General features: G+C 37.9%; 3 protein-coding genes across 20 annotated transcripts in view; 1 reads left to right on the top strand and 2 right to left on the bottom strand.

Annotated features, from left to right (window-relative positions):
* The window catches only part of DNAI7 (dynein axonemal intermediate chain 7), an 81,492-nt gene extending 71,162 nt beyond the window's left edge, over positions 1 to 10,330 (bottom strand). For 3 of the 10 annotated variants that reach the window (XM_071072033.1, XM_071072036.1, XM_024796149.2), the window contains exon 1: positions 10,255 to 10,330. In XM_071072033.1, the coding sequence (XP_070928134.1) occupies positions 10,255 to 10,257 (3 nt within the window). In that variant the 5' untranslated portion in view covers positions 10,258 to 10,330. Of the gene's footprint in view, positions 1 to 5,666; positions 5,685 to 10,254 lie in introns of those variants that run through there. The other 7 variants (XM_071072031.1, XM_071072035.1, XM_071072026.1 and 4 more) reach the window with 6 other exon arrangements.
* A 28-nt stretch (positions 10,331 to 10,358) lies between these two features.
* Positions 10,359 to 20,431, top strand: LOC105492134 (electron transfer flavoprotein regulatory factor 1). Of its 6 annotated transcripts, none has more exons than XM_011759088.2 (4): positions 10,379 to 10,505; positions 13,485 to 13,856; positions 19,319 to 19,406; positions 19,490 to 20,431. In XM_011759088.2, the coding sequence occupies exons 3-4, from the start codon at positions 19,356 to 19,358 to the stop codon at positions 19,709 to 19,711; spliced, it is 273 nt and encodes a 90-aa protein (XP_011757390.1). In that variant the 5' UTR covers positions 10,379 to 10,505; positions 13,485 to 13,856; positions 19,319 to 19,355; the 3' UTR covers positions 19,712 to 20,431. The 6 variants fall into 6 exon arrangements, with proteins under 6 accessions (XP_011757389.1, XP_011757390.1, XP_011757391.1 ...); XM_011759089.2 differs by having other exon boundaries at positions 10,385 to 10,509; XM_011759092.3 differs by lacking the exon at positions 10,379 to 10,505 and adding an exon at positions 10,534 to 10,647.
* Positions 20,432 to 20,667: 236 nt separating this feature from the next.
* LOC105492133 (KRAS proto-oncogene, GTPase) overlaps positions 20,668 to 27,258 on the bottom strand; it is a 48,185-nt gene continuing 41,594 nt past the window's right edge. For all 4 annotated transcript variants that reach the window (XM_071072043.1, XM_011759085.3, XM_071072044.1 and 1 more), the window contains one exon: positions 20,668 to 25,284. Coding sequence is in view for 2 of the 4 variants with exons in the window: in XM_011759085.3 (XP_011757387.1) it covers positions 25,168 to 25,284 (117 nt within the window). In the remaining 2 variants the exon portion in view is untranslated. The remainder of the gene's footprint in view (positions 25,285 to 27,258) is intronic.

Genomic DNA, 27,258 nt, shown 5'->3' with positions numbered 1-27,258 from the left:
GCTTCTTCCATTTAGCATGCTTTCAAGGTTCATCCATGCTCTATCATGCATCAGTACTTTCTTCTTATGCCCAAATAATATTCCAATGCATAGATATACCAAATTTTGTTTATTGATTAATCAACTGATGAACATCTGGGTTGTTTGTTGTCATGTATCTTAATTACTGTTAAACCCACATTTTTTTATTATGATTATTGTTTTATACCATACATATATAATCTGTTTTGCAGGTGGCAAACTCAGTTTTTGTTTATGAGAAAATGTTTTTATTCCACCTTTATTTTTGAAAACTTATTTAAGTTGGTACAGAATTCTAAGTTGGCAGCTATTTTCTTTCAGCACATTGAAGACATCATTCCACTGTCTGGCTTTCATTTTTGCTATGAAGACCAAAGCTCAAGTTCTGCCCAGCTCTGCAAATACCCTCATGATAAAAATTGCTTTGGAATGGGCATGGTGATTCATGCCTGCAATTCCAGCACTTTGGGAGGCCAAAGCAGAATTGCTTGAGCCCAGGAGTTTGAGACTAGCCTGGACAACACAGTGGGATCCCATCTCTAAAAAAAAGAAAAAGAGAAAAAGAAAAAACAATTTCCAGGCATGGTAGCACATGGTTGTAGTCTCAGGAGGCTGAGGTGGGAGGATCACTTGAGCCTGGGAGGTTGAGGCTACAGTTAGCTGTAATTACACCACCGTACTCCAGCCTGGGTGATAGCAAGATCCTGTCTCTAAAATAAAATAAAATAAACAAAAACCAAAAACAGTTGTAGTGCTTCCATTACTTCTTTGGTTCATGTCTTCACTCAGGTTTTTTCCTGATAATTTCGTCCTATATTATCGCCTCTTAAATGCTTTTAAGATGAGAGCTTTGATCTATATGTATATATTGTAGTGAGCATTATTTATTGTTTTTAGCAGAAATGGCGGTCCCAAAAATCTTAAGCCTAGTATTAATGAAATTGGAAAGATCAAAATATTATTTTTGATAATTTTTTATCTTATCACTTTCACCGAAATCTTAAAGTTACAGATTTAGCTCATTTGAAGTATAAAAAATGTCTACCATTTACCTAATTGGCAAAACTGTTTTCGAACTTAAACTAAATGGCCATATCAGACTTGCTTTCTATCAGACAGTCTTGACTTCATTTTTTTGGACAAATAAATATGTTGATATGCATCTTCATGGCAACCTATCTCATTTTTGATTATGAGTCAGATGTAAATTGATTTAATTCCCTCATATGTTGTTTTACAAAGATGTAATTTTAATGTCCTGAACTTAATACCATTTATATTTTAGTGTCAGCACTGAATGTTCCATAAAAACCAGGACTAACTCTTTGGCAACTGAAGTCTGTTTGTGAAGACAGTGTTCCTAAATGAAAATAGAATTTAAAGTACAGACTATAGCAATAAGCACCCCCCTTTTGCCCATTCATTACACTCCCATTTCTGGAGATAGTTGAGCACGATTTTAATCAAATAAAATACAATCAATTCAAATAAAAGTATTAAAAGTTTTATAAAATCTCTTCACAGTTGTATTCCTAAACAATACTTTGAATATCAAATCTGTATTAATAATGCCATTTTCTTCACTGGAAGAAAACTCATAAATTATTAACTGAGACTAACTGGAATCATCTATGTATTCATCAATTTGTAAGGCAATTCTTCTCATAGTCTAATCACAGTTTTCTGTATTTCATGTATTCTGTGAAGTACAGTGGTTTCTGAAAAAAATATATTAATATAAAGGAAGTGATGGGTTTTTTAACAGTACATCAGATATCATAACCTTTTCTATAGTCTTACACAATTTTCTAACTTTTGCAATGAACAATACTAATTTAAATTACATGAAGTTTCAAAAGGCAACTTTGAAATCTGCGTAAAAATATTACACTCACATTTTTACTAATACCCTAATCTTTCTTCATTAAAAAATTAATTATATTATCTTTGTAGTCTGGTACCAAAACATTGATTGTTATCAAATGATAGTACCAAAAAGTCTCTCACGATGTAACTTGATAAATTTTTTGGTACCATAATTTGATAATAATCTCAGGGGCAATGTAACTAAACAAAAATGATCACCACTTCACATTACAGTATGTATAAATTCACAATATCTCAATACTTCTAATGACACATTTCACCACTTCCAAAAAGACAGGTAAGGCAGACAAAACCAGGAGGTCCTTGGGTGTCTTGATTAAAGAAAGCTTTGCCAACATCAGCATTTTGAATTGTCTGATGGTTTCACATCCCAGGCGCAAGGGCAAAGAATCACAGTGAGAATGGGAGTAGATAACAGATAAGCTTTACTAAGAAGGGTGATTGTGACAGAACAGGATGCAATGGTCAAATGGCAGGATAACTACATTTTCTCAGGAAAAGGTAAATATGGAAGTCAATCATCTGAAGATTGATTTCCATAAAACTGTGTCCTTGTGTCCTTAGAAAATCTTTGTACACCTGCCAGAGTATGCTTTACTTCTTAGTTTGAAGATTTCTCACCTAGACTGCTGTAATGGATTCCTAAAGGGTACTCTTACTTTTACCCTTGTGTCCCCCTACAGTGAATTTTCCACATGGCAATCAAACTGATCCTTTAAAAATGTAAATCAGATCATGGCACTCTTCTGTTTACAACTTTCTCAGGCTGCCCATCACACTCACAGTAAAACCCAAATACTTTACCATGGCTTACTTGGCCATGAACTACAAACCAGCTCCTGATTAACCACGATCTCCATGCCATGTTTTTATCTTTCACTTTCTACCTCACTCAGCCTGTTCTCACCACACCGGCATTTCGCCAAGGTCATTCTAAACGATGATTACTCACAACAGCTGTTTCTCCTGCTTAGGATACTCATTCCCCCAGGTCATTACTGACCTATTGCCTTGCTTCATCCAGATCTCTTCTTAAATTTTATTCCTTAATCATATTATAAGAAATAGCATCATCATTAGCCCTACTCCACATTTTTCATGACCTCTTAGTTTCTATGTATTAAAAGCTACCTTATTTATTTTCCTGTCTCACTTCCCACCCTCAAGTTGAATGTAAGCTTCATGAAGGCAGGAACTTGGTCTTGCTGCTGTTCACTTAATGCCTTGAACACTGCTAAATCAATGAAATAAATATTCTTCCATGTTTGCAAGAACTTATATATAAGGATCTTCATTCCTGCCTTGACTGTGATAGCAAAATAAGGGCTAACATAAAAATCATGCTGCGTACTTTCAATGGGATATGATGCAGTCATGAAAAAGAGTGAGGTAATTTCAATACGCCAAAACATAAAGGTCCCCAAGGTATACTTACTCCATTGAACCTAAGACGTCATTAGATGTAAGATGTATTTATTATGTCCCAAAAAAGGAAATAATGCCTAAGATGGCAGTTAAAGGCAACACCTGTATAAAACTGGATATAGGGAAAGACAAACAATCCCACAACACAGTAATGCATAGCAAACTAACAAACAAACAAACAAAAACTTGCATATCTCAACTCTGACACTGGTAGAAGAAAAAAAAATTCCTGAGAATTTAAACCACAAGCCAGTTCATGTGGATTTGAAGTCTGACTCACACCGTTGGTGTGGTCCAAAACCCTCAAGTATAGAATTTAAGTAGTATCAGACTGGTAAGAAGCCCAAGGGACAGATAGAAGCAAACATTCTCTGTTGAAGAAGTGGATGTCAATCCAGGACTACAATGATTGTAAGATACTATCATAAAACACATCTCAATTTCAGTAATGTTAAAATGTAAAAAGATGAGTATCCTGTAATTAATAAAATATTAAGTGAAAAATAGAAGGTGCGGAATGCTCCCATATGCGAGGAGAAAGGGGGTCTGTATGTGTCTGTATGTGTGTACATAAGTGCACCCTTTAACATTTAGAAAATGTATGAAAAGATGTGCAGTGGTTCTAAGAAGGCAGATGTAATGTTTTGGGTGGAAAAAAGTTTCAATTTTTTAATGCTATTTTTATTTTGTACCATGTGTGTTTATTAATTTTCCCTTAAGAAAACTTTAAAAAGCCAGAAAGTATAAAATATATCCTTCAATGTTTTCCTACCTACACTGTAACTTCCCTTTATAGAACACCTCATCTCCAAACTGCGATATTTAAAAGTAAAATAATTAAAAAGTAAGTGGTTTCTTTGCTTGAACCTGGGAGGCAGAGGTTGCAGTAAGCCGAGATTGTGCCACTGCACTCCAGCCTGGGCAACAGAGCGAGCCTCTGTCTCAAAAAAAAAAAAAAAAAAAAAAAAAAAAGTAAGTGATTTCTTCTCTGGGTTTGGTTGCAAATTTCATAGGAAGAATCTCACCATTCTTTCGGAGAAACAATACCATCGACATAATAGCCCACCCATGTATATCATGAAGCACCAAGGTAATTTAAAACAATGAGTTTTCAGATTTAAAATGATCCCTCTAAGATTTCACAGTCTAAAGCACAAAATGAATGTCCATACAAATCCATGAATGATTATAGAGACACAGAGGCCCTCCAGAATGCTTCCCCCATAAGAATGCTTCCAGAGCCTTCATAAATTTTGTTCAGTTATATCCACAGTTCCTAAAAGAATATCAGGTTGGTCATGGGTCCAAGCGACTGACAGAAGCAAACAAAGAAGGCATTCAATGGTATTTCTTGAAGAAATGTTTGACTGTATAAATACCGAATACACTTTATATAATCTCCTTTAAAGAGCCCAAGTGTTTTTAAGGGTGGTAGATTAAATGGGGTTTCACATATTCATTCAACAAATATTGATTGAATTTCTACTATGTGCCAGGCACTGTGCTAAACATTATAGATGTAAAAATATGACACGCTCCTGACCATGAAAAGCTCACCATTATAAATAATTACAATAAATGATAGAAGGGTTATAACTGAGGTATGCACGAATGCATGTGCTATGAAAACAGAGTAAAAGCCGGGCACAGTGGCTCACGCCTGTAATCCCAGCACTCTGGGAAGTTGAGGCTGGCGGATCACTTGAGGTCAAGAGTTCGAGACCAGCCTGGCCAACAAGGTGAAACCCTGTCTCTACCAAAACATACAAAAATTAGCTGGGCATAGTGGCGTGTGCCTGTAATCCCAGCTAATCAAGAGGCTGAGGTGGGAGAATTGCTTGAACCTGGAAGGTGGAGGTTGCAGTAAGCCAAGACCATGCCACTGCACTCCAGCCTGGGTGACGGCATCTCACTCTTAAAAAAACACCAAGTACGTGTTACCATGCAACCCATTTAAAGTCGTATTACCTTAGATTTCACTTTAAAGCCATAGCACATTTTATAATTAAAATTTTATATATGTATCTGAAGTGAAGAAAAAGGGGTTCCTAATCCAACATTTTCTAGAGCAGAATTAACAAAAAGCTGCAAGTCTACACACAAGTAAAAATTAAAAGCTATTTTTTAAAGTATTTGTGAAATTAGAACTCTCTTATGTCAAATTTGACATATGTCCTATTGTTATAAAGGATGATTCCATGATTTAAACTACATTAATGTCTAAAAAGTAAGCTTAGTAAACTCTACAAACTAAAACTATAATTCTGTAAATATTCTGTTCACACACTGTAAGTGATTACACAACTATCTATTTTGAAAAAAATTCTACATACCTTTTTTGCTTTAGGACCCTAAAAGTTGGAAAACAAAAGAATTGATCAATTTTAAAGAGAATTCTGATACAAAAGTATCATGATTATGTAAGATGTTAAAATTAGAAGAAACTTGGTAAAGGGCATAAGGGAACTCTCTGTACCATCTTTGTAAGTTTCCTTGCAAATCTAAAGTTATCCCAAAATAAAATGCTTTTTTAAAAACAGTTCAGACAAAACTACAAATAAGTATAGGAAAGCTAAGTTCACCTACTGAAGCATTTTTTTTGTATGTAGATTTTACACTATTTCTTAGGTCAATCAATGATCTATGTTTAATGAAATGCCCTGTTACTAAACAGAGTACTAGTCAAGAAGGCACTAGTTTAAAGGGTTCAAAGGACAATAAATTATTGACCAATTATGTGCACTAATGTCAAATTTGCAAGTGTGGGAATGATCTCATAAAGAAATAACCTTTCTGTAAAGTTAGATTGATGATTTTTATAGAAAGGGAATCAGTTATTTAAAGCACACAAAGCAGCCTTGTACAGTGGCTCACTCCTGTAATTTCAGCACTCAGGGAGGCCAAGGCGGGAGGATCACTTGAGCCCAAGAATTCAAGACCAGCCCAGGCAAAACAAGAAGACCCTGTCTCTACAAAAAATTTTAAAAAATTAGCCAAGCATGGAGGCACATGCCTATGGTCCCAGCTACTTGGGAGGCTGAGGTGGGAAGATCACTTGAGCCCAGGAGGTCAAGGCTGCAGTGAGCCATGACATTCAGCCTGGGCAGCAGAGCAAGACCCCGTTTCCAAAAAATGAATAAATACAGCAGGCGGCTGGGTGTGGTGGCTCACACCTGTAATCCCAGCACTTTGGCAGGCTGAGGAAGGTGGATCACGGGATCAGGAGATGGAGGCCATCCTGGCTAACACGGTGAAACCCCGTCTCTACTAAAAATACAAAAAATTGGCCGGGCGTGGTGGCATGCGCCTGTAGTCCCAGCTACTCAGGAGGCTGAGGCAGGAGAGTCACTTGAACCTGGGAAGCGGGGGTTGCAGTGAGCCAAGATCACACCACTGCACTCCAGCCTGGGTGACAGAGCAAGACTCAGAAATAAATAAATAAATAAATAAATAAACAAACAAACAAACAAATAAATAAAGCAGGCAAAGCTATGATAAAATGAAGATTCTATTCAGCAACGTGTTTTAAGGCAAATCTATTCTTTTCTGGAAATTATTTTGGAAAGCACAGCATTTCAAAAAAGATTCATAGTTACAATAATACCACTTATACTTTCCTGATTAGGCTCACGTGTTTATCAGATTTCTGGTAAGGAATATGTAGGAGATCATGTGAATACAAGACACTTTACATATTTGAAGAGTTATAGGTGGGAAATATTGGTTCATCCCACAAGATTATACCATGTAAAACTGAAGTTTAACACAGATCAGTAGATTCCATCTTCTTGAAGAGTGCATATATTACAGTAATTCACTCAGCAGATATTAATTAATGATTTACACACAAGGCACTCTGAGGCACTGGAGATAGAATAGTAGAGACTTTGCTGCCATATAATTTTTACAAATAGATTCTATTTTTATCATAGTTTCTATCAATTAAGAGTTAACATACTTCCATCGTGAAATAAGTACTAAACAGCTGAATATGTAAATAGCATTGCTCCGGTTCTCAAGTAGCCATATTTTAAAGAGGGGCAAATTGTCACTTCTCACTTGTGCTTTTAATATAAATCAGGTTTGGGGTAAGTACATATCCTCACTCCTCCTATATGTCATAAGAGCTACTCACTATGTAGTGAAGTAGTTCTCAAAGTTCAGAGGGCATAAGAATCATACGGGAAGCTTGTTAGAAATGCATATTTATGGACTAAACGTGTATACACTCACTCCTCTTCCTACATTGTGGTTCAGTAGATGTTATGGATTGAATTGTATCCCTCAAAAAATTACATGTTGTCCGGGTGCGGTGGCTCACGGCTGTAATCCCAGTACTTTAGAAGGCAGAGGCGGGTGGATCACCTGAGGTCAAGACCAGCCTGGCCAACATGGTGAAACCCTGTCTCTACTAAAAATACAAAAATTAGCTGGGTGTGGTGGCATGAGCCTGTAATCCCAGCTACTCAGGAGGCTGAGGCAGGAGAATTGCTTGAACCCGGTAGTCAGAGGTTTCAGTGAGCTGAGATCTCGCCATTGCACTCCAGCCTGGGCAACAGAGCAAAATTCTGCCTCAAAAAAAAAAAAAAAAAAAAAAAATCCTGTTTTGGCTGGGTGCACTGGCTTAGTCCTGTAATCCCAGCATTTTGGGAGGTCAAAGTGGGAGAGAATCACTTGAGCCCAGGAGTTTGAGGGCAGCCTGGGCAACAAAGCGAGACCCTATCTCTGAAAAAAAATTAAAAATTAGCTGGGTGTGGTGGCGCGTGCCTTGTACTCCCAGCTCTTCAGGAGGCTGAGTTGAGAAGATTGCTTGAACCAGGGAGGCTGAGGCTTCGGTAAGCCATGATGGTGCCACTGCACTCCAGCCTGGGTGACAAAGCGAGACAGTCTCAAAGAAAAAAAAAAAAAATTCATATGTTGAAACCTGATCCCCAGTACTTCAGAATTTGACCTAACTGGGAGATAAGGTCATTACTGATTTTATTAGTTAAATTAAGATGAAGCCATACTGAATAGCGTGGGCCCCTAATCCAATATGATTTGTGTCCTTATATAATGATAATAATAATAAAGGAAACTTGGATATATATACTCAGATGGAGAATGCTATGTAAAGAATGAAGTTTTGTTGCCACAAACCAAGGAACTACCAGAAGCCAGGAAAGGTCTGAACAGATCTCTCCCTAAGGCCCTCAGAGGTATCACAGACCTACTGACACTTTGATCTTGGTCTTCCAGTCTCCAGAACTGCGAGACAATAAAATGCTTTTCTTTAAGCACTTAGTTTGTGGCAATTCCTTACTTGGCAGCCTTAGGAAACTAATACAGTAGATTTGGAGTTGAGTGGGTTCCTGGAATCTGTATTTTTAACAAGTACTCTGGGTGCATTAGAAGTAAATGTTCCAGGGGCCACACTTCGAGAAACACTGGGAGAAGGATCTAAGAAGAAGAAGAAACTTAGGTAACAAATTGGAAGGTAACAAGTAAGTGCTTACAGGGGCCACACTTTGAGAAACACTGGGAGAAGAATCTAAGACGAAGAAGAAACTTAGGTAACAAATTGGAAGGCAACAAGTAAGTGCTTACTGTTCTCCCAATTTATTAGCAATTGTAAATTGACTTAGGTTCCATTTGCATTCTGCCAGGAATGCTCTCCACTCCCCACTTCTTCTTTTTTTTTTTTTTTTTGAGTCACGCTGTGTAGCCCACGCTGGAGTGCAGTGGCACAATCTCGGCTTACTGCAACCTCCGCCTCCTGGGTTCAAGCGATTCTCCTGCTTCAGCCTCCTGAGTAGCTGGAATTACAGGCGCGTGCCACCACGCCAGGCTAATTTTTGTATTTTTAGTAGAGACGGGGTTTCACCATGTTGTCCAGGCTGGTCTCGAACTCCTGACATTGTGATCCGCCTGCCTCAGCCTCCCAAAGTGCTGGGATTACAGGGGTGAGCCACCGCGCCAGGCCTCCATTCCTATTTCTTCCCACCATTTGTGGAAAACTCGTATTTATACTTTAAAACAGGTTGAAAAGCACCACTCTTTCCTTACGTTGTTTCCCCTCACTGATTTCATCATTTCCAACTTTGTGTTACCCCATTTTAGATACTTCAATTGTTACAGTTGTAAAACTGTATTGTAATTAATTTGTTTAATCTGTATCCCATAAGCAGAGCTGTCATCATGTTCTTCTGGAATTCTTGACTTCTAGCCTAGTGCCAAGTATAAAGAATGCACTCCATATTTTCCCTTAATTAATGAATTAAATAATTAAGTAATGACATTCTCCACTTCCTCTGGTTTTAATTAGAGAAAATGTCTTGATGGAAACCACATTTAAGAAAACCAGACAGAGATACTCTCATAGCTACATGTTGGCCTGTCTCCTTGGTGAAAACATGGCAGTTGAGGAGTGCAGAAAAACAAAATGAGAAGCTTTATCATATTTAACGCAGGATGAGTACCTTGAATCACAAAACAATTCATAGTCCCACAAAAGACGACATAAAATATCTTTCCAAAGCAGAGTAAACTGCATTAGCTTTTAATTAACTGCTGGAGAGGTACTAAAACATTTCCGCCAAGTTGCTATAAGAGAATTTAGTGGGAACGTCTATCATTACTGGAAATTACTAAGTTGGGACCAATTTTTTTCAAGCTCAGCAACATTCGAGATCAGGATACCGTGTGACAGCTTTGACCATCTCCCGTTTGCAGAAATCGGTTTGGGACTCCTACCCGTCCGCCCGATCCAGGTAAGGAAAGCTATTGCTGAGAAGAGGGCCGACCCACCCCGAGGTATGAGTTATTTCCCAAACCGACCCGCTTCTCTGTAAAATATGACCGGCTCTTATTACATCATTTAACACTGGTGAGGCAGAATCAATGGTCGCCCCTCCACCTGTCTGCCTCATTTGCCTTGCTCACCATTAGGAGTCAAGTTCCACCGCAGAGTCGAAGCTGAAATTATGTGAACAAACGCTCCCGGGTTGTCCGGACGACAGGTCCCGCCCACTTGCGCTCCAGGAAAAGACCGCAGCCGCAGCAGGCTCTTCCGGCCGGCGCCCCGCCCCCTTTACTGACAGGTTGCCCTCCTCCCCAAACCCCGCCGCGCTTCGCAGTAGACGGACAGGGGAGTCGAAGCGGTCGAAGGTTTTGCGGCTCCGGCGTGCCGGAAAGTGCGTGAGTGCCGGCGCCTGGGAGTTTTGTTCCGTTTCCCGGATCCTGGGGTCTGCAGGGGAAATACGCTCTGGGCGAGGACCACCGGCTGTGGGAAGAGGGTTCTGAGCGTCTCCTGACCTTGACGGTTTATTTCCTAGAGTGTGTTGGGGCTCAGTCTTTCTGGGAGGGTTTCGAGAAGGGAACCGGCATGGGCCTGGTTCAAGCAGCGGACACCCGGTGGGCGGCCCGGGCCACTGCGATTTAAGCCAGCAGGGGGATAGGGCTCATTCGGCAATTTAAAGAGGGAATTAAGTTGACTCCAGAGGGTTGTTTATTTTAAGATTATTGACCTTCGGATTCTTCTCTCTGCTCTATTGTTTACTTTCTGTGCAGCGTACGTGTCCTTTTTCCTAAGAGCGCCCTAAACAAGAATAGAAAATGAAGCAATTCCTGGGTAAAATATTCCTTAACATGAAGATCGGTGAGGCCCCAAATACTCATTAGTTTCCCAAGGTCACAGACTAATTGTACTAATGAGTAGCACAACCTTCAGAATTTCAGTCTCCTCCCACACGAAGAAACGCTGGCACCTTACACCGCCAGGAAAACTACAATTAAGTGAGGCTGTTCTCCTCAAGCCCAACTGAGTTCTCTGTAATTGTAGGGCACCCTGTTTTAGCATTATGAGACCTGAAAATACTTTTAAATTACTGGCACCATTTCTCATCTCTGAATTCTAAGTTTATAATGCTCGATCCCTTCCAGTGTTATTGGCTACATGCATTATTCATAGATAAGTAGTAGGACTAAGCTAGTCTTTATGGGTTAAAGTGTTATTATCCCCATTGTAACCTGTAACTATTACAGGTTGTGTAATAGTTATTAGCATTTTACATCCGTATCCTGGTAGCAAGATAAAAACATTTTAATAGCGACTTCGTACAGAGTTCTTACTCAGTTTGCCGTGGCTGTTTGGTATGGAAGTTAAGGTTTCCTTTTAAATTAGTTTCAGGAGAACTAATGTTTAATGATAAAACACCTCAGTCAACTCAAATTAGGATTCTTGGGGGTAAGGAGACAGTATAGTAATCCCAAGTTACCTTAAAATAGTGGGCTTTTAGAGGAAAGGCTTTACTGAAGCTCTCACTGTATCTACCCCGTGGGGAAGAATGGTTAACAACTTTGGGCACCACATAACCCCCAGTAAAATGACAATTCTCCACTAGCCTAGAACTGAAACTGGTACAGTCTTAACTCCTCAGCCTAGAATGGCAGCGGGGAAAAACTATCAATGGGGACTGCAACCGCTGTCTCATCCAGCGCACACATCCAAGTTTTCAGAATAATAGGGGTCTTCTCTTAGTCCTTAACTCTTGGCTCTTTACTTAAAACAGTAACCTCCATGACTTCGTGCAGAGTTCAGGAGCAGCCTCAGACCCTGCTGAACTCAAATTGTTTATTCACTACATTGTGAACCCAAGGAGACCTGTTTCTCTTAATGGCTAAAATAAACCTAAATGCTTCAAGGTCAACTGCATAAAGATAAACTGCATTACCTGGCATGGTGGCTCACACCTGTAATCTCAGCACTTTGGGAGGCCAAGGCGGGCAGATCACGAGGTCAGGAGATAGAGACCATCCTGGATAACACGGTGAAACCCTGTCTCTACTAAAATAATATGAAAAATTAACCGGGCGTGGTGGCAGGCACCTGTAATCCCAGCTACTCTGGAGGCTGAGATGAGAATCGCTTGAACCCAGGACAGGGAGGTTGCAGTGAGCCAAGATCACACCACTACACTCCAACCTGGGCAACAGAGCAAGATTCCGTCTCAAAAAAAAAAAAAAAAAAAAAGATAAACTGCATTAATTCATGTAAGTTAACATATCAAAGAAGAACAAATTTACCTTAGCCACACTAGTTACATTTTTGCTAGGCAAGTCTTTTATAATACATAATTTGTAAAAAGACCAACAACTAAAAAGGACAACTTAAGCCAGGTCCCTAAAAGCTTTCACAAGTTACAAATTGTGAATTAAATGAAGGTGTGCTGTTAGGCATTAAACAGGTTATAGTTTGCAATTTGAAATTACTTCTATGTAGATTTAATTTTAAATTATGTGAAAAGAACATGGCTCCCAAGAGGTGTTTTTTGTTTGCTTGTTTTGTTTTGTTTTGAGACAGGGTCTCAAAATGAATTTTGCCCGGGTTGGAGTGGTGGAATAATCATGGCTCACTACAGCCTCAACCTCCTGGGCTCAAGCGATCCTCCCACCTCAGCCTCCCAAATAGCTGAGACTACAGGCACACGCCACCATGCCTGGCTAATATTTTTTTTACTTTCAGTAGAGACAAGGTCTCACTATGTTGCCCAGGCTGGTCTCAAACTCCTGACCTCAAGCCATCCTCCGGCCCTGGGCTACCAAAGTGCTGAGATTACAGGTACAAGCGACCATGCCCAGCCTAAGAATCATTCTTAGTAAGATTATTTCACACTGCTAATGGCTGTCTGCCAAAGAAAAAGAAGTTTAAAAAATGAAGTAGTTAATATAGTGGGTTAAATACCCTCATCTAATTTTACTCCCTTCCAAAATGACTAAATCTATAGTAAAATGATATAAAAATAAATTGGAAAAATTGGGACAGGAGATAACAGCAATAAAACTTCAGAAGCTGGAAAACAGGTGAATGAATGTGACTTAGCACACCAGAAAAACCCAATTTACTCTGCAGAATTCTCAAAAGGCACTGAAACAGGGGCCCTGAAATTGGAAGTGGACTACATGAAAGCTATTTGAGAAACACCTCTAAGTAACTCTACCCCTTTACTCCCATAAAAGACTAGAGGTTTCTGGACAAAGTAATACTAGTCCCTGGACTGGGGCACCCTCAGGCATTCTAGAGAAGCACACTGGAAACAAAATTAAGTGAATTTAGGTATAATAATGCTGGATACAGGGCCTGCATTCCTCTTTCACTTTTTAATGTTTAATAGGCAAATGCTTAGAAGACTGGAAGACTCAACTCTGAGGAACGCCCAGCCCAGGAGGAGCAATCCAAGATACTGACATCAGACGTTCCTCAGTAAAGGCCCGCTCAGAGCACCCTAAGTGAAGCCCAGAGTCTGTATGCTTCACCCATATATACAGATGTAAAAAGCTTTTGTGTCTTTTCACTCATAAGAGTAGACAGAAAAGAATGACCAGACTTTGGAAGAAAGCTCAGAAGTGATAGAGACGAAAGCAAGCAGAAAAGCTATTTGAAGTAAAACAACAGAAAATTTCAAGAAAGCAAGAATCAGTGCACTTGGAAAGAAAAAAATGCCTACATAGTATGCTTGTTATGTGAATTAGCTCATTAACTAGTAGTAAGTACAATTTTACAAGTATTAATGTAGAAGTAATGTTGTTGGTTCCTGTGTGATTTTTTTTCCCTACGAAAGAGGAGCCAGAAAAGCAGTACATGTATGACCTTCAGCAAGAAAAGGTCATGGCTTCACTGCTATGCTGGTGGCAAGTGCCTTTCAGATTTTTTCACTGATTCAAGTGTATATTCCCAGGGTTCCCTCCCCAGCGAGGCATACCCCAAATTCTGTGCAGCCATTGACTGGGGGCAGGTAGAGTCACCTCTCCTACCCACGAATTGGCAGCCTTGTGGTTTAGATCGATTTCTACTTCCATGTGTTACCTCAGCATCTCTTAGCTCTGTTCTTAGACTTTGGCTGGCATTTCTATTATTTTTTTAAGTTTTGCTGAAATAGAATTGACACTGAATTACACTTATAAAGCATAATTCGATAAATTTGGTTCATATATACACATCTATATATGCATATTTATAGATATATATGTGCTATATAGTATATATACTACCTATAGTATACATATATAGTATACATATAATTTTTGTTTCCATGGAAACAAAAATAAAAGGAATTACTATGTACTATATACTATATATACTATCTACTACATAGTAGATAGTATATATACACCATAGTATACTATATACTGAAAATGGCTACCTCTATTTGTAAATATATATTTTAATATATTTTTGCAAAGAATAGAAATGCCAGCAAAAGTCTAAGAACAGGGCTAAGTGGTGGGAAAACTACACTATATACTATATAGTATCTATTCTAACTATATAGATATGTATATATACATATATATGCATATGTATACACACACACACAATGAAGCCATCACCGCAATCAAGGCAATAAATATATCCGTTATCCACAAAGGTTGCCTCGTGCATCTTTGATTCCTTCCTGGTCTCCAGCCCGTACTCCCATTCCCAGGCTACTCTATTATTAACTTTTTAGTATTTTTAACATCTCTGTAGTAGTCTCCAGCTATGCTGAGAGCAATCTGAATGGTCAAAATTAACTGTCCAGGAAGAGCAGAAGTGAAAAACTCAATAGAACACTTGAAAGATGAAAATGAGAAAATCCCCCATAAAACTGAATAAAAGGCCGGGCACAGAGGCTCACACCTGTAATCCCACCCAGCACTTTGGGAAGCCAAGGAGGGTGGATCACCTGAGGTCAGGAGTTCGAGACTAGCCTGGCCAACATGGTGAAAACCGATCTCTACTAAAAATTCATAAATTAGCCATGCTTAGTGGCAGATGCCTGTAATCCTAGCTACTCGGGAGGCTGAGGCAGGAGAATCGCTTGAACCCAGGAGGCGGAGGTTCCAGTGAGCCGAGATGAGGCCATTGCACTCCAGCCTGGGTGACGAGCAAAACTCCATGCTTAAAAAAAAGACAAATGGAAAATAGTAGAGAAAAAAGGAAGAGAACGTGTCTAGAAGTTCAAACATCCAAATAATAAAAGTTCCAAGAAGGGAGAAAAAAGAAAATGGAGGAGGGGGGAAATCATGAATGAAATCATTTAAAATTTTTTCCCAAATTGAAGGAAACAAGCGTCCAGATTGCAAGGGCCAACTGAGTGTCCAGCACAATGGATGAAAATAAATCCATTATCAACACATGACTAACATTTCAAAATCTTCATGGAGAGGATTCTGTAAGTTTCTGGGGAGAGAGAAAAAATAACATCCATCCAGAGGATCACTTACCAGGACTGCTTTGAACTTCTTAATAGCAATGGTAAGGCCGGGCGCGGTGGCTCAAGCCTGTAATCCCAGCACTTTGGGAGGCCGAGACGGGTGGATCACGAGGTCAGGAGATCGAGACCATCCTGGCTGACACGGTGAAACCCTGTCTCTACTAAAAAATACAAAAAACTAGCCGGGCGAGGTGGCGGGCGCCTGTAGTCCCAGCTACTCGGGAGGCTGAGGCAGGAGAATGGCGTGAACCCAGGAGGCGGAGCTTGCAGTGAGCTGAGATCCGGCCACTGCACTCCAGCCTGGGTGGCAGAGCGAGACTCCGTCTCAAAAAAAAAAAAAAAAAAAAAAAGCAATGGTAAAAGCAAACAGATGAGCGACTGCTTCAAAATGTTGAAAGAAAATTATTTCCAGCTTTCAATTCTATACTCAGACAAGCTATCAAACAAGTAGAGGGAGCCAGCCATTTTTAGACATCCAGGGTCTCATTTACCTTCCATGTACCCTTTTCAAGAAGTTAGGATGTGCTCCGCACAAACAAAAATAAAACCAGTAAAAGGAACACTTTGAAATGTAGAAAATGGGATAATCAACATAGAGGATAGGCAAAAGGAATTTCTGGGAGCATGGTCAAGTGAGATTCCAGTACTACAGTTGTGCTTCTTGATGTAGAGAGCAGTCAGTCCAGAATCAAGCAGTATGACTCACATTGGTGGTTGTTACCACCAAGATCCGTGCTGCCATTGTACCATCTTTTTAACCTGAGGACATTATGCCTAGGCAAGCCTGGCTCAGATTCTTACCGCCATTTGCCTTGACCATGTGGTGATGAAATTCCTGCTGTCTTCTGTGCTATGCTGACTGGACCAACTGAGGACACTCACTTTTACCCTTCTTTTTCAACCTATTCCTGAAAGCTGATGTTGGGCGTTGGTGAGCTTAAAGCAGGAAATAGTCTTCCTTCTTCCCATTTTTGCTATGTATTGGTTGGAAATCAAGTATCAGTTCTACACTCTGATCTTCCCACATGCTTCAGTTGTGAGGAGCCCAGTATTCACTCATGACATTGCAAATTAACATCTCCAGAAGGGATTCATAAAGCCTGGAGAAGGTAAAGCCAGACTAGGACTGTTTGCTTTTAATTAACAGCAGTATTGTTGCCCCTTTCCTTGCTAGATTCGTGCTTGTTGCTCAAATTGCTGGAATTAAATATTTAGGGCAATGTTCATGAGTGGTGGGAAAACTAAAGAGAATAAGCAGGAAGTCACTAGAGGCTATCTTGGTAGAGATGGGGAAAGAGAAGCAATTGGAGAGGGGCACAGGGGGCTTCTAAGACTTCTAATTTTCTGTTTCATAACTTGAACGATGGGTACCTAGATGTATATTTGTACATTCATATTTTATGCAGTTTCTATGTCTAATACATATAAAAATTTAAGATGAAATACATGAAGGCACTGGTACCCTGACTTTAAAATTGTAAAAGGTGTAAATTTTGCAAAACGCCTAAAGGGGCAGGTGAAGTCACAATGAGAATCTACACTATTGTACTACGGGGTCCAACCAGAACAGGAGAGTAACAGGAGAACTTAAATTATGTAGCACAATGATTTTTAATTGAGTATGGTACTGCAATTTTAATCCATAATGATTTTTAACTGAGTATGGTACTGTCATTTTAATCCACACTTTCTGCTAGTTAACTATAAAATAACCCTTAAAACTGATCTAAAAGGCTATTTTTAAAATATAAGTTGCGGCCGGGCGCAGTGGCTCATGCCTGTAATCCCAGCACTTTGGGAGGCCAAGGTGGGTAGATCACGAGGTGAGGAGATCGAGACCATCCTGGCCAACATGGTGAAACACCATCTCTACTAAAATACAAAAAAAAAAAAAAAAAAATTAGCCAGGCGTGGTGGCACACACCTGTAGTCCCAGCTACTTGGGAGGCTGAGGCAGGGGAATTGCTTGAACCAGGGAGGTGGAGGTTGCGGTGAGCTGAGATGGTACCACTGCACTCCAGCCTGGTGACAGAGCGAGAATTCGTCTCAAAAAAAAAAAAAAAAAGTTGTTTCCTGCTTGCCCTTCAGAGTAATTCAGCCCAAAAGTCATTTTGTGGCACTGAGCAAGGTAGGCATCTGGGGAAGGGGGGTGGGGGCGAGAGAAAGACTGGCAAGGTAGTAGCCCAGAGAGGGGGTACTGGAGCCCAAATGCAATGAGGAGGGCCTTTGGGGGTAGGGACTTGTGCACAGCAGCAGCCTAGCAGGGGATGAGGAGGGCATCTTGTTAGGGTGAAGGAAATGGTGGCACAGGTTTTTGGAATGGGAACAAAAGGTGAGCCTTATCCAGGAGGGAGGAAGTGGTGCAGTGTAAATTGCTTGAGCCCAAGAAGGGTAGGTTGGAAAAAAGGGGGATGAAGAGAAGACCATGCATGTGGGATGGTGGCAGTGGCACTCTGGCATTGGGTGGCAGAGCTCAGAGAGTAGTGTGTGTGCACTGAATGGTGAGAGCAAGAGGAATTTGATTACATAGTGAGAGGAGGGGTGATGATTATAAAAAGTAAATTTATTAAGGACAAGTGGGAACCAGACTTCTCATTGTTAGGCAAGAGTATTAAACCCATGTAAAGAGGGGAAATGAAAATAAACCCTGTAGTATTGGAATTGAATGTTAGGTAGCAGATTATATGGAGATTAATATAAAAGTCACACACACACACAACACCTAAATCTGCATGTATGTACACTTGCAGCTTTGTCACTTAGAGGACCTGGGAACAGTGACAGTCCCATGGTGATTAGCATTTCTAGCACCCAGACCTTGGTTTCTAAAACATTCCATCCAGATTATAGTTTCTAAATGCTATTCTCCATTAAAAGGACTAGGTTCCTCAGAGAAATAATTTTATAATGGACAGTCTTAGCAAATACGACTCTAATTGGGTAATCAAAATTAACATCAATCACAATGGAACAAATTTCAGTTGCATCCACCTGATGGGATGCAATGTTAAGAGCTTACTATTCAACTGTAACAGGTAGTGGGAATTATTTTCTAGGTTTAGGCTGTCAGGATGCCTTTAAGGAGCCTCCTCTACTCAGTAGCATTAACATATTACACATAAAGAAGCATGATTTATCCCATTGGATGTCACCTGTTCCTCAGGGACACCCTCTTACAGCTTGTTCATTTGGCCTCTTCACCACCAATCTTACTGCCCATCTATTCCAACCTGTTTAACTCACCCAGTTTCTGCTAGTTTTTAGCCTCCCTTTGGATAAGCAGCCATCAAGATTTGATCAGGCTTCTGCTCAATGTCCTTCAAGTGGATCTGGCCTTGCCTTGAGAGCAGGGTAAAGATAATGTCTCGTTTGATAAAGAAAACTCAGGCTCAGCATGGTTAATTAATCTGTACGTTATGCAACTAGGATTTAAATCTAGCTCGTTCCACTGTGGCATAAAAGGAGGTACACATACCTATCTGTAACAATCCACTTTCTCATCTTATTTCCTTCATCTGACCTTTCATAATCATCGTCATCTTTGCTTAGTGTCTCATAGGAAAAAGTCAATTCTGTGACAGCAGGTTATTTTATCTGAAGTGTTTATAACTATATCCCAGTACGTGGAACAAAAAAGTTCTCAAGAAATATTTACTGAATTTTTCAGAAGTTATTTTCTCAGTGTATATAACCTTTTTTGATTTTTTAAAGACTACAATGCAGCTAACTGCAAAAAATTTTCCTTTCTTTAGGCATGTTACGCATAAAAGTGGAGAATTTACATGGTAAATGAAAATGGCCAATTCTTTAAGAGGAGAAGTACTAAAACTTTATAAAAATGTAAGTAATTATGTTGCCAATTTTATTAAAATGTTATTATATGACATGGATTGTTTAGAAATACATAATCTTTCTTTTTGAAGCTGCTGTATCTTGGACGAGACTATCCAAAAGGAGCAGACTATTTTAAAAAGCGTTTGAAGAACATTTTCCTTAAAAACAAAGATGTGAAGAATCCAGAGAAGATCAAAGAACTTATTGCACAGGGCGAATTTGTAATGAAAGAGCTAGAAGCCTTGTACTTCCTTAGGAAATACAGAGCTATGAAACAACGCTATTATTCAGATACCAACAAAACTAATTGATCATTACTACTTTAATTTAGCTGACAAACAGCCATTGATCATTACTACTTTAATTTAGCTGACAATCAGTGCCAGCTGTTTATGTGTACCAGATAATGTGAATTAATTCTAACTTAAAATGGGAAGATATACATATTGTGTAAAAAATCCCTGAGCTGCCCTACTGAACTAAGTAGGTTTCAACTTCTGTTCATGCTGAGAAATTATCAGCAACTTAATGCTCAATTTTGATACAAACATAGCAATTTAGCTATACTACCGATTATAAATTAATGAACACCCAATTTTGAATGAAAATACAATACACTTAATCCTGTAACTTAATAGGACTTAGCCAATTATTTTTAGCTTATTTCTCCATTTTACTGACAAGAGAATGCCATTTACTGAATATTTAATCAGCAAAATAATTTCTTATTTCTCTTAACTTTTGAAAGGAATCCCTTTTTTTTTTTCACCCAATTTGATACATTAACAGCACATACTCAAGGTTCACTCCACAACCAAGTTTCTGACAATGATTTAAATGTAGTTATAGAAATAATATGTGTGGAGTTATTCTGACTTTGAAATAGCCTGCTGGTGACTGGCATTACATACATAACTATTCAATTATTTCCATTATTAATGTTGCGGCTGCTACCTTTGGGCCTAAAACCAAGTCATCTGTTGTGTATCAATTACCTTCTTTGATAAAAGGAAATAAATAATGTTATTCTATTATTTTGTCATAAAGACAGATTTGTTTTGCATCTACTTCTAAATATGGTTTTAAGTTTAAGCAGACACACCTTTACATAATATCCACAGCACCTTTTAGAAATAAAGGATATTTCTAACTTAAAAGCTGCATAAAAAGATTCACTGGCATTCTATAGTGTCTATGGCTTATAAAGTATTCCATATCCATTTCGGGGCAAACAATTCAAATTCCATGAATAAACACACACTCGTAGTCACTGTAACTATTTTTATTACATTACAATAATTAGGAGTAGTACAGTTCATGACAAAAATATTACAAATTTTAGATCACTTCACAGCACATACTCCTATAAACATTTAAAAGTTAATTTCAATTAAAAGAGTGGTCATTTTTAATGTTTGATATGACCAACATTCCTAGGTCAGCGCAACCAAATGATGGAAAACAACTGGATCACACTGCATATGTCCCACAAAAGAAAGCACAATGTACAAAATGTGCATGTTTCAGTTTACACTATACAAAAATAGTTAAAATACATTCCAGGTAAACATGTTACATTAAGAAATAGTACTAGTAAGAAATTGGCACTCAAAGGAAAAATGCAAAAAAGTATTTTCAACATGAAAACACAAGACAGTGGAATTGGAAACTTTCGGATAAAACATTGTAACCCAGTTAGCTCTATGTGGGTGTGGTGGGGAGAGATGGGCCCTCAACATTTCTGCAGATAACTTTTTTTCCCCTAAATTCATCTAAATTACCTATCATTATCCCAAACAGGCACTTCAAACTATTAAACTAAAACACAGATCTTAATCTAGTTATGACTATTCTTCAAGAACTCATGTATCTTTAGAAAGAAATTTTCATTTTCTGACAGACAGCTATCAGTTGTATGCTATTCAGTTTCTCAATGCAGAATTCATGCTATCCAGTATTAACACAGAAGTTATTAAATAACTGCTGGGTTCTTAAAAACATTACTACATAATTATCAAGAAATCATTACTTTTTGACAAAGATTTCTATCTAAAAAAAAATTCCCCGATGTTATATACTGTTTGAAGAAAAAAATGGTTAGAAGAAAAAAAAAAAATCAATGGAATACAAATGAGATGAACTTGTGCAAACTGTAACTTAACATGCCCCACAAAGTCTCCATGTATGTATTAGGACAAAATTGTGCAATGGAGGCAACAGTTTTGATAACCTATAAAAGTTAGGTTCTAAATTCCTATGCAGTGTGACTCAGTTAAATAGAGCCTAGAATGCCTATTTGGGAATATTCACTCAAATGATACAATATATGTGTGCTATATTCTTCCACAAACATGTTAATGCCTAAGACTATGTAATTTAGCTTTTTAAAAAAAAAAAAAAAAACAAAAACTTCAACAAGGATTTTTATCTTTAAGGCGGTATTAGATAACATTTATTTCTAGCATTCTCCCCCTTTAAAATCTCTACAAAAACAAATCTTTTGTTAAACCATTCAAAGTTCACATAAAGGTAATTACCACTACCTTAAAAAAATGCCCATCTACATCAAAAATTCAAGAGGCCTAAATATCCCCTCATAAGCACTGCAGTTCCTGAAGTATGGCCATTTCTTTCTGTGTAGAAACAAGAGGTACTGTGTAAGTCTTAACACCCTATCTAAACAATGTTCCAAAGATCTGGAGTTTAGCATAGCAATTCAAATCATACTGATTTTTACATAGAAGTTTCCTTGTCTGTGAACTAGTTCAGGCACCTGTTTATTTGTACCCAGATAAAACTATTAATTTTTAAGTATATTTTAATTATGCAGAGAAAACTGGAATATTACACATTTGGGAATTTCAATATGGATATCTGACATACACCTTAATGTGTACAGTAACTGTCTCAATAGAATCACATAGTTATGCCAAATTAAAAAAAATATATAATCAAGTTTATTCCTTTAAACAATGAAGTGATTTACATAAAGTAGCTCGATCAAAGAGTTTCACTGGAATCATAGCAAAACAATTATAGAGCAGGCACAGGGACCAAACCCCTCTCTGCAAAACTAAAATACACACTGTGTTATCTCTGGGCCATAGGCTAAAAGCCTTACTCAGATACTACAAACCATGCTAGCACTAGCTAAGGACCAGGATTATGTCTCTTGTTTGGGGATACCATATACCCAGTGCCTTGTGAAATGACTGGCATCTGGTAGGCACTCAATAAATATTTGCTGAATAAATGAGTTCTGCAAAACGGCTTTATGAGGCTGAGGCGGGTGAATCACTTGAGGTCAGGAGTTCGAGACCAGCCTGGCCAATAGGGTGAAACCCTGTCTCTCCTAAAACTACAAAAATTAGTCAAGTGTGGTTGCACATGCCTGTAATCCCAGCTACTCAGGATGCCGAGGCACGAGAATCGCTTGAACCTGGGAGATGGAGGTTGCAGTGAGCCGAGATGGCACCATTGCATTCCAGCCTGGGTGACAGAGTGAGACTCTGACACCAAAAAAAAAAAAAAAAAAAAAAAAAAGCATTTCTGGTTACTAAAACAATGGAATGTATTACTGTTACCAGGAGTAGTCCTAGTTGTAGATTACCTTAGGAATTATTTCAGTACTATCTTTATTAAATTCTCCTTCCACTGGATAGGGTTCTGTCTATTCATACCAGGTCTGAAAAATCCTACTGTCGCTAATGGATTGGGCAGCAGAGATATTCAAAGGATCGGCCACCACCTGAAAATTAGTGATTAGGTCAAATCCCATTATGGTATCTGTCAGATTCTCGAGCCCTGAGGAAGGAAGATATAGGGCATTTTGATGTGACTTAATGGGAAAACTTCATGGAGATATCCATAGCAGCAGTAAATCTTATGGTTAGGGGAATTAGAAGTATTAAAACTGCATCAAGTCATGGGGCATGTGGAAGGTAGGCAGGCAAGATGACACTAACATGGAAGGAGAGTCCTAAAACGAGAATGGATATTCAAATATAAACTTCACCTCTTGCACAATTTTGCCCAAGATTGGCACTGAAGATGGTGTAACATAGGTTAAAAAGTTAGATTGTGCTGAGCTTGACAAATAAGTGTATCCTCATGTAAACGGAATATAAATCACATAGTTGTAAAAAAAACTGAGAGTTTGAGATGACTTCTTTTAACATGAAGAAATGGATAGTAAGTGATGTCCTCAAAATCAGAGTCCTAAAAGACAACTATCTAGAACCTAAGTCACCTTCTTCCTAGTCCAGTGATACTTTCACCTCACCATGCCATCTCATTTCATATATTTTAAAATAAGTAACATTTTAAATTTATCAAAAGGATTTTTATTAATATTTATTTTTAAAGCATTATTCTTAAATATGGATCAGACTTGAAAAGTGTTTATGAAATGTTAATTTAACCAGTGTTAAGAGAACTAGCCAAACCTAGAGATGGTAAAACTTTTTCACTTTATTGTTTGAAAAAAAAATTAATGTCTTGGCACACCACCCCCCCAAAATCTCAACTTTTGAGTTAATATTTAAAAGTAATTTTTAAAAAAGAGTTCATTTTCTTAAAAAACAAAAGCAATGCTCTTGATTTGTCAGCAGGACCACCACAGAGTGAGAATGTATCTTGTTGACCTATCCAAACTGTCCTAGTCCCTCCCCATTTTGACCAGCCAATGCATGACAACACTGGATGACCACGGGGACACAGTCCATGCTGTGAAACGCTCTATGAAAGCTCAAAGGTTCACACAGGGCCTGGCCATGCAACCTTGGTCTCTTCAACACCTACTAAGCTATAACTGGCCCAAATAATCTTTAATGTCACAAGCAGAATTAAAACTACCTTCAAAGACTGAAGTTGAAGAAAAGATTTAAAGTTATACTATGAAAGAGCAATCTGACACAGGGAGACTACATTTAATTCCTATGAGAATTTTTTATACATGTTAAAATTATTTCAATTATTATAAAAATTTAGTAGCATGTAAATATAGCCCCAAAATGGTTGCTATAATCCCCATTTCATACTGGGTCTGCCTTAACAGGAAAAGCTATTAGGAGTCTTTATAGTAATTTATCTAATGTGAAAAGGAAACGGCCTTATAATAGTTTCCATTGACTTGTAATTTTTTTCCATTTTTTTCTTTTTATAGAAAAAATATAATATTTTGGGGAGAGTGACCATGACTAATAGCAGTGGAAAGGGAGACAAAACCTTTGTGAACAGTGTAACTTTACATTCATCAGGGATGACAAACTATAGGACATGATGCCTAGAAGAATCATCAGGAAGCCCATAAATTTGTGTTCCCTCAATGTTTCAGTAAAACCAATTAGAAAGTCTCAACTGAAATTATAATTAGTAATTAATCCATTTATGTGACTAGATAAAACACAGAATAGGGATGATTCAGAAGCTTCATTAATTTGTTTCACACCAACATTCACAATTGGTAAGAAAAATAAGAAGTAATCAACTGCATGCACCAAAAACCCCAAGACAGAAATCTTAGGTATTCAGTTTCTTTTTCACAGGCATTGCTAGTTCAAAAATCAAAACTCTGGGAATACTGGCACTTAGAGGAAAAAAAAGCTTCCACTGTCATTTTAAAATAAGCATTTAAGGTAAAAGCTAACAGTCTGCATGGAGCAGGAAAAAAATTAGGTAATGCTAAAACAAATGCTAATAATTTAGTGTAATGTACAAAAATTACCACTTTTACTAGTATGCCTTAAGAAAAAAGTACAAATTGTATTTACATAATTACACACTTTGTCTTTGACTTCTTTTTCTTCTTTTTACCATCTTTGCTCATCTTTTCTTTATGTTTTCGAATTTCTCGAACTAATGTATAGAAGGCATCATCAACACCCTGCAATACATAAAAAGTATTAAAATGTGAATATATACGATGGCTTCATGTGTATAGGTAACAAATTTCCATTATTAATGGAAACAATATTAAGAAAGGATTTTTTATGTTTCTCTTCAGGCAACTGAATATATATTACATATGTTAGACTTTTAGAATTCCTAAGTCATCCGCATAGATGTCAGTATTATAAACAGGAACACTCAATATTCACAAAAGACAAGGATAACCAATGGCACAGAATTTTAAATAAGGTAATGACTTTTTCACAGGAGAACTTAATTTGCTATTTTTTCCACATTGGCAAACCTAAGTCACCAAAATCCAAATGCATGTTGTGTGTGTGCACACTTAATTGTCTTTATGTTTCTGAACTTTAGATATAAGCCATGCAACTGTAAACTGTTTTCATAAGTCTTCACACACAGTAACAGTATTTGAGCTCTGGTTCTATACTTACGTAAAATCCATTGGATTTAAAAATTTACCAAGAAGTAAACAGTATTCGAACATCCTATTCCAATAAATTTATCAAGAAGTAAACAATATCTAAACATATTATTTCAGTTTTCAAATAATATGTATTAAGGGATTAGTTTCAATTCATATATTTATCATTAAGAAAAAGGTTTAAAGTGACCCCAATACAGGAGAATACCACTTAAAAAAAACAAAAACAAAAACTAATACCTCAGATTTGTGGAGAAATTAGCTAAATCATTTGAAAGATCTTATAGTTTACCAATTTGGAGGAGATTCTCTCTTTATCCCATAAAGTTTTAATTTCTGTTTAATATATTAGGTATTCTAAAGCTTGCCATATAAAGCTAAATATCCTGTCTTCAAAGAGTTTAACAGTCATTGTGACCACCATCTATTTATGACTAAAGCAAAGTTATTTAAATTTAATGGCTAAAAATGATTTTAAGCCATAATAATTTTCAACCCAATAGTATACAATGTGAAAAATGGCACTCTCAAAGTGGTAGAAGAGATTTCAAACCTGCAATACTTAAATTATGCAAGATCCATACACAAGTCAATTCTTGTCATGTCTCCAATTAAAATAAAAAATATAAATAAAAGCAAAAAATTAAGAAAAAAATATGATTCTCTCTGTATTTTAAAGCCTGTTCAACTGAGTAGTAACTATAAAAAGAAAATCTGTTAACCTCACAATACTTCCAAACCTAGACAGCAGAGGGAGTCTTAGAAAGAAACACCCAACACATTAAGTTGTATAAATCAAGCCACTTTAAGAACAATAAAAACTGGGTTTTTACTCATTGTAATCCCTTCTGTTGGATATTGTAAACTATGTAAATAAATATATTATAAAAATTACATGTGTAAAAATATTCAAGTTATATTATCTTGAAATTAATTTAAAATGTTAAGTGGGCCAGGTACAGTGGCTCATGCCTGTAATCCCAACGCTTTGGGGGGCTGAGATGGGTGGATCACTTGAGGTGAGGAGTTTGAGACCAGCCTGGCCAACATGGTGAAACCCCTACTAGAAATACAAAAATTAGCTGGGTGTGGTAGCAGGTGCCTGTAATCCCAGCTACTCAGTAGGCTGAGGCAGGAGAATTGCTTGAACCCGGAGAGGCGGAGTGCGTTGCAGTGAGCTGAGATCGCACCACTGCCCTCGACTGGGTGACAGAGCGTGACTCGGTCTCAAAGAAAAAGAAACAAAAAATGTTAAGTGGTATTTCTCTTTTACTGTACTACTAAGATGAACAATATTTCAAAATAATAAAATTTGGAGCATGAACAATGAAAATTGGCTGCAGTTAGTGAATTTTCCTAATAGATCTATAATTCAAGAAAGCGTGACCAATATTTTAAGAGAGGTAAACACAGAATGGGAATGAGAGGCTTGTCCACATTAAGCAAACAGCAGGATAAAAACCAGCATTATTTATTTGAGCACTAGTGAATAAATGTCTCCAGTAAAGTCCCCAAACTGCACTT

Source organism: Macaca nemestrina, chromosome 10 (assembly GCF_043159975.1).
Source record: "Macaca nemestrina isolate mMacNem1 chromosome 10, mMacNem.hap1, whole genome shotgun sequence".
NCBI lineage: Eukaryota > Metazoa > Chordata > Mammalia > Primates > Cercopithecidae > Macaca > Macaca nemestrina.
This window is presented reverse-complemented; position numbering and strand designations above follow the sequence as displayed.

Excerpts from the sequence above, each read along its gene's own strand:
- LOC105492134 (XM_011759087.2), top strand. The coding sequence starts at position 19,356 with ATGAAAATGGCCAATTCTTTAAGAGGAGAAGTACTAAAACTTTATAAA. Across the intron at positions 19,407-19,489 it reads TACTAAAACTTTATAAAAAT|CTGCTGTATCTTGGACGAGA; the intron begins GTAAGTAATTAT and ends TTCTTTTTGAAG.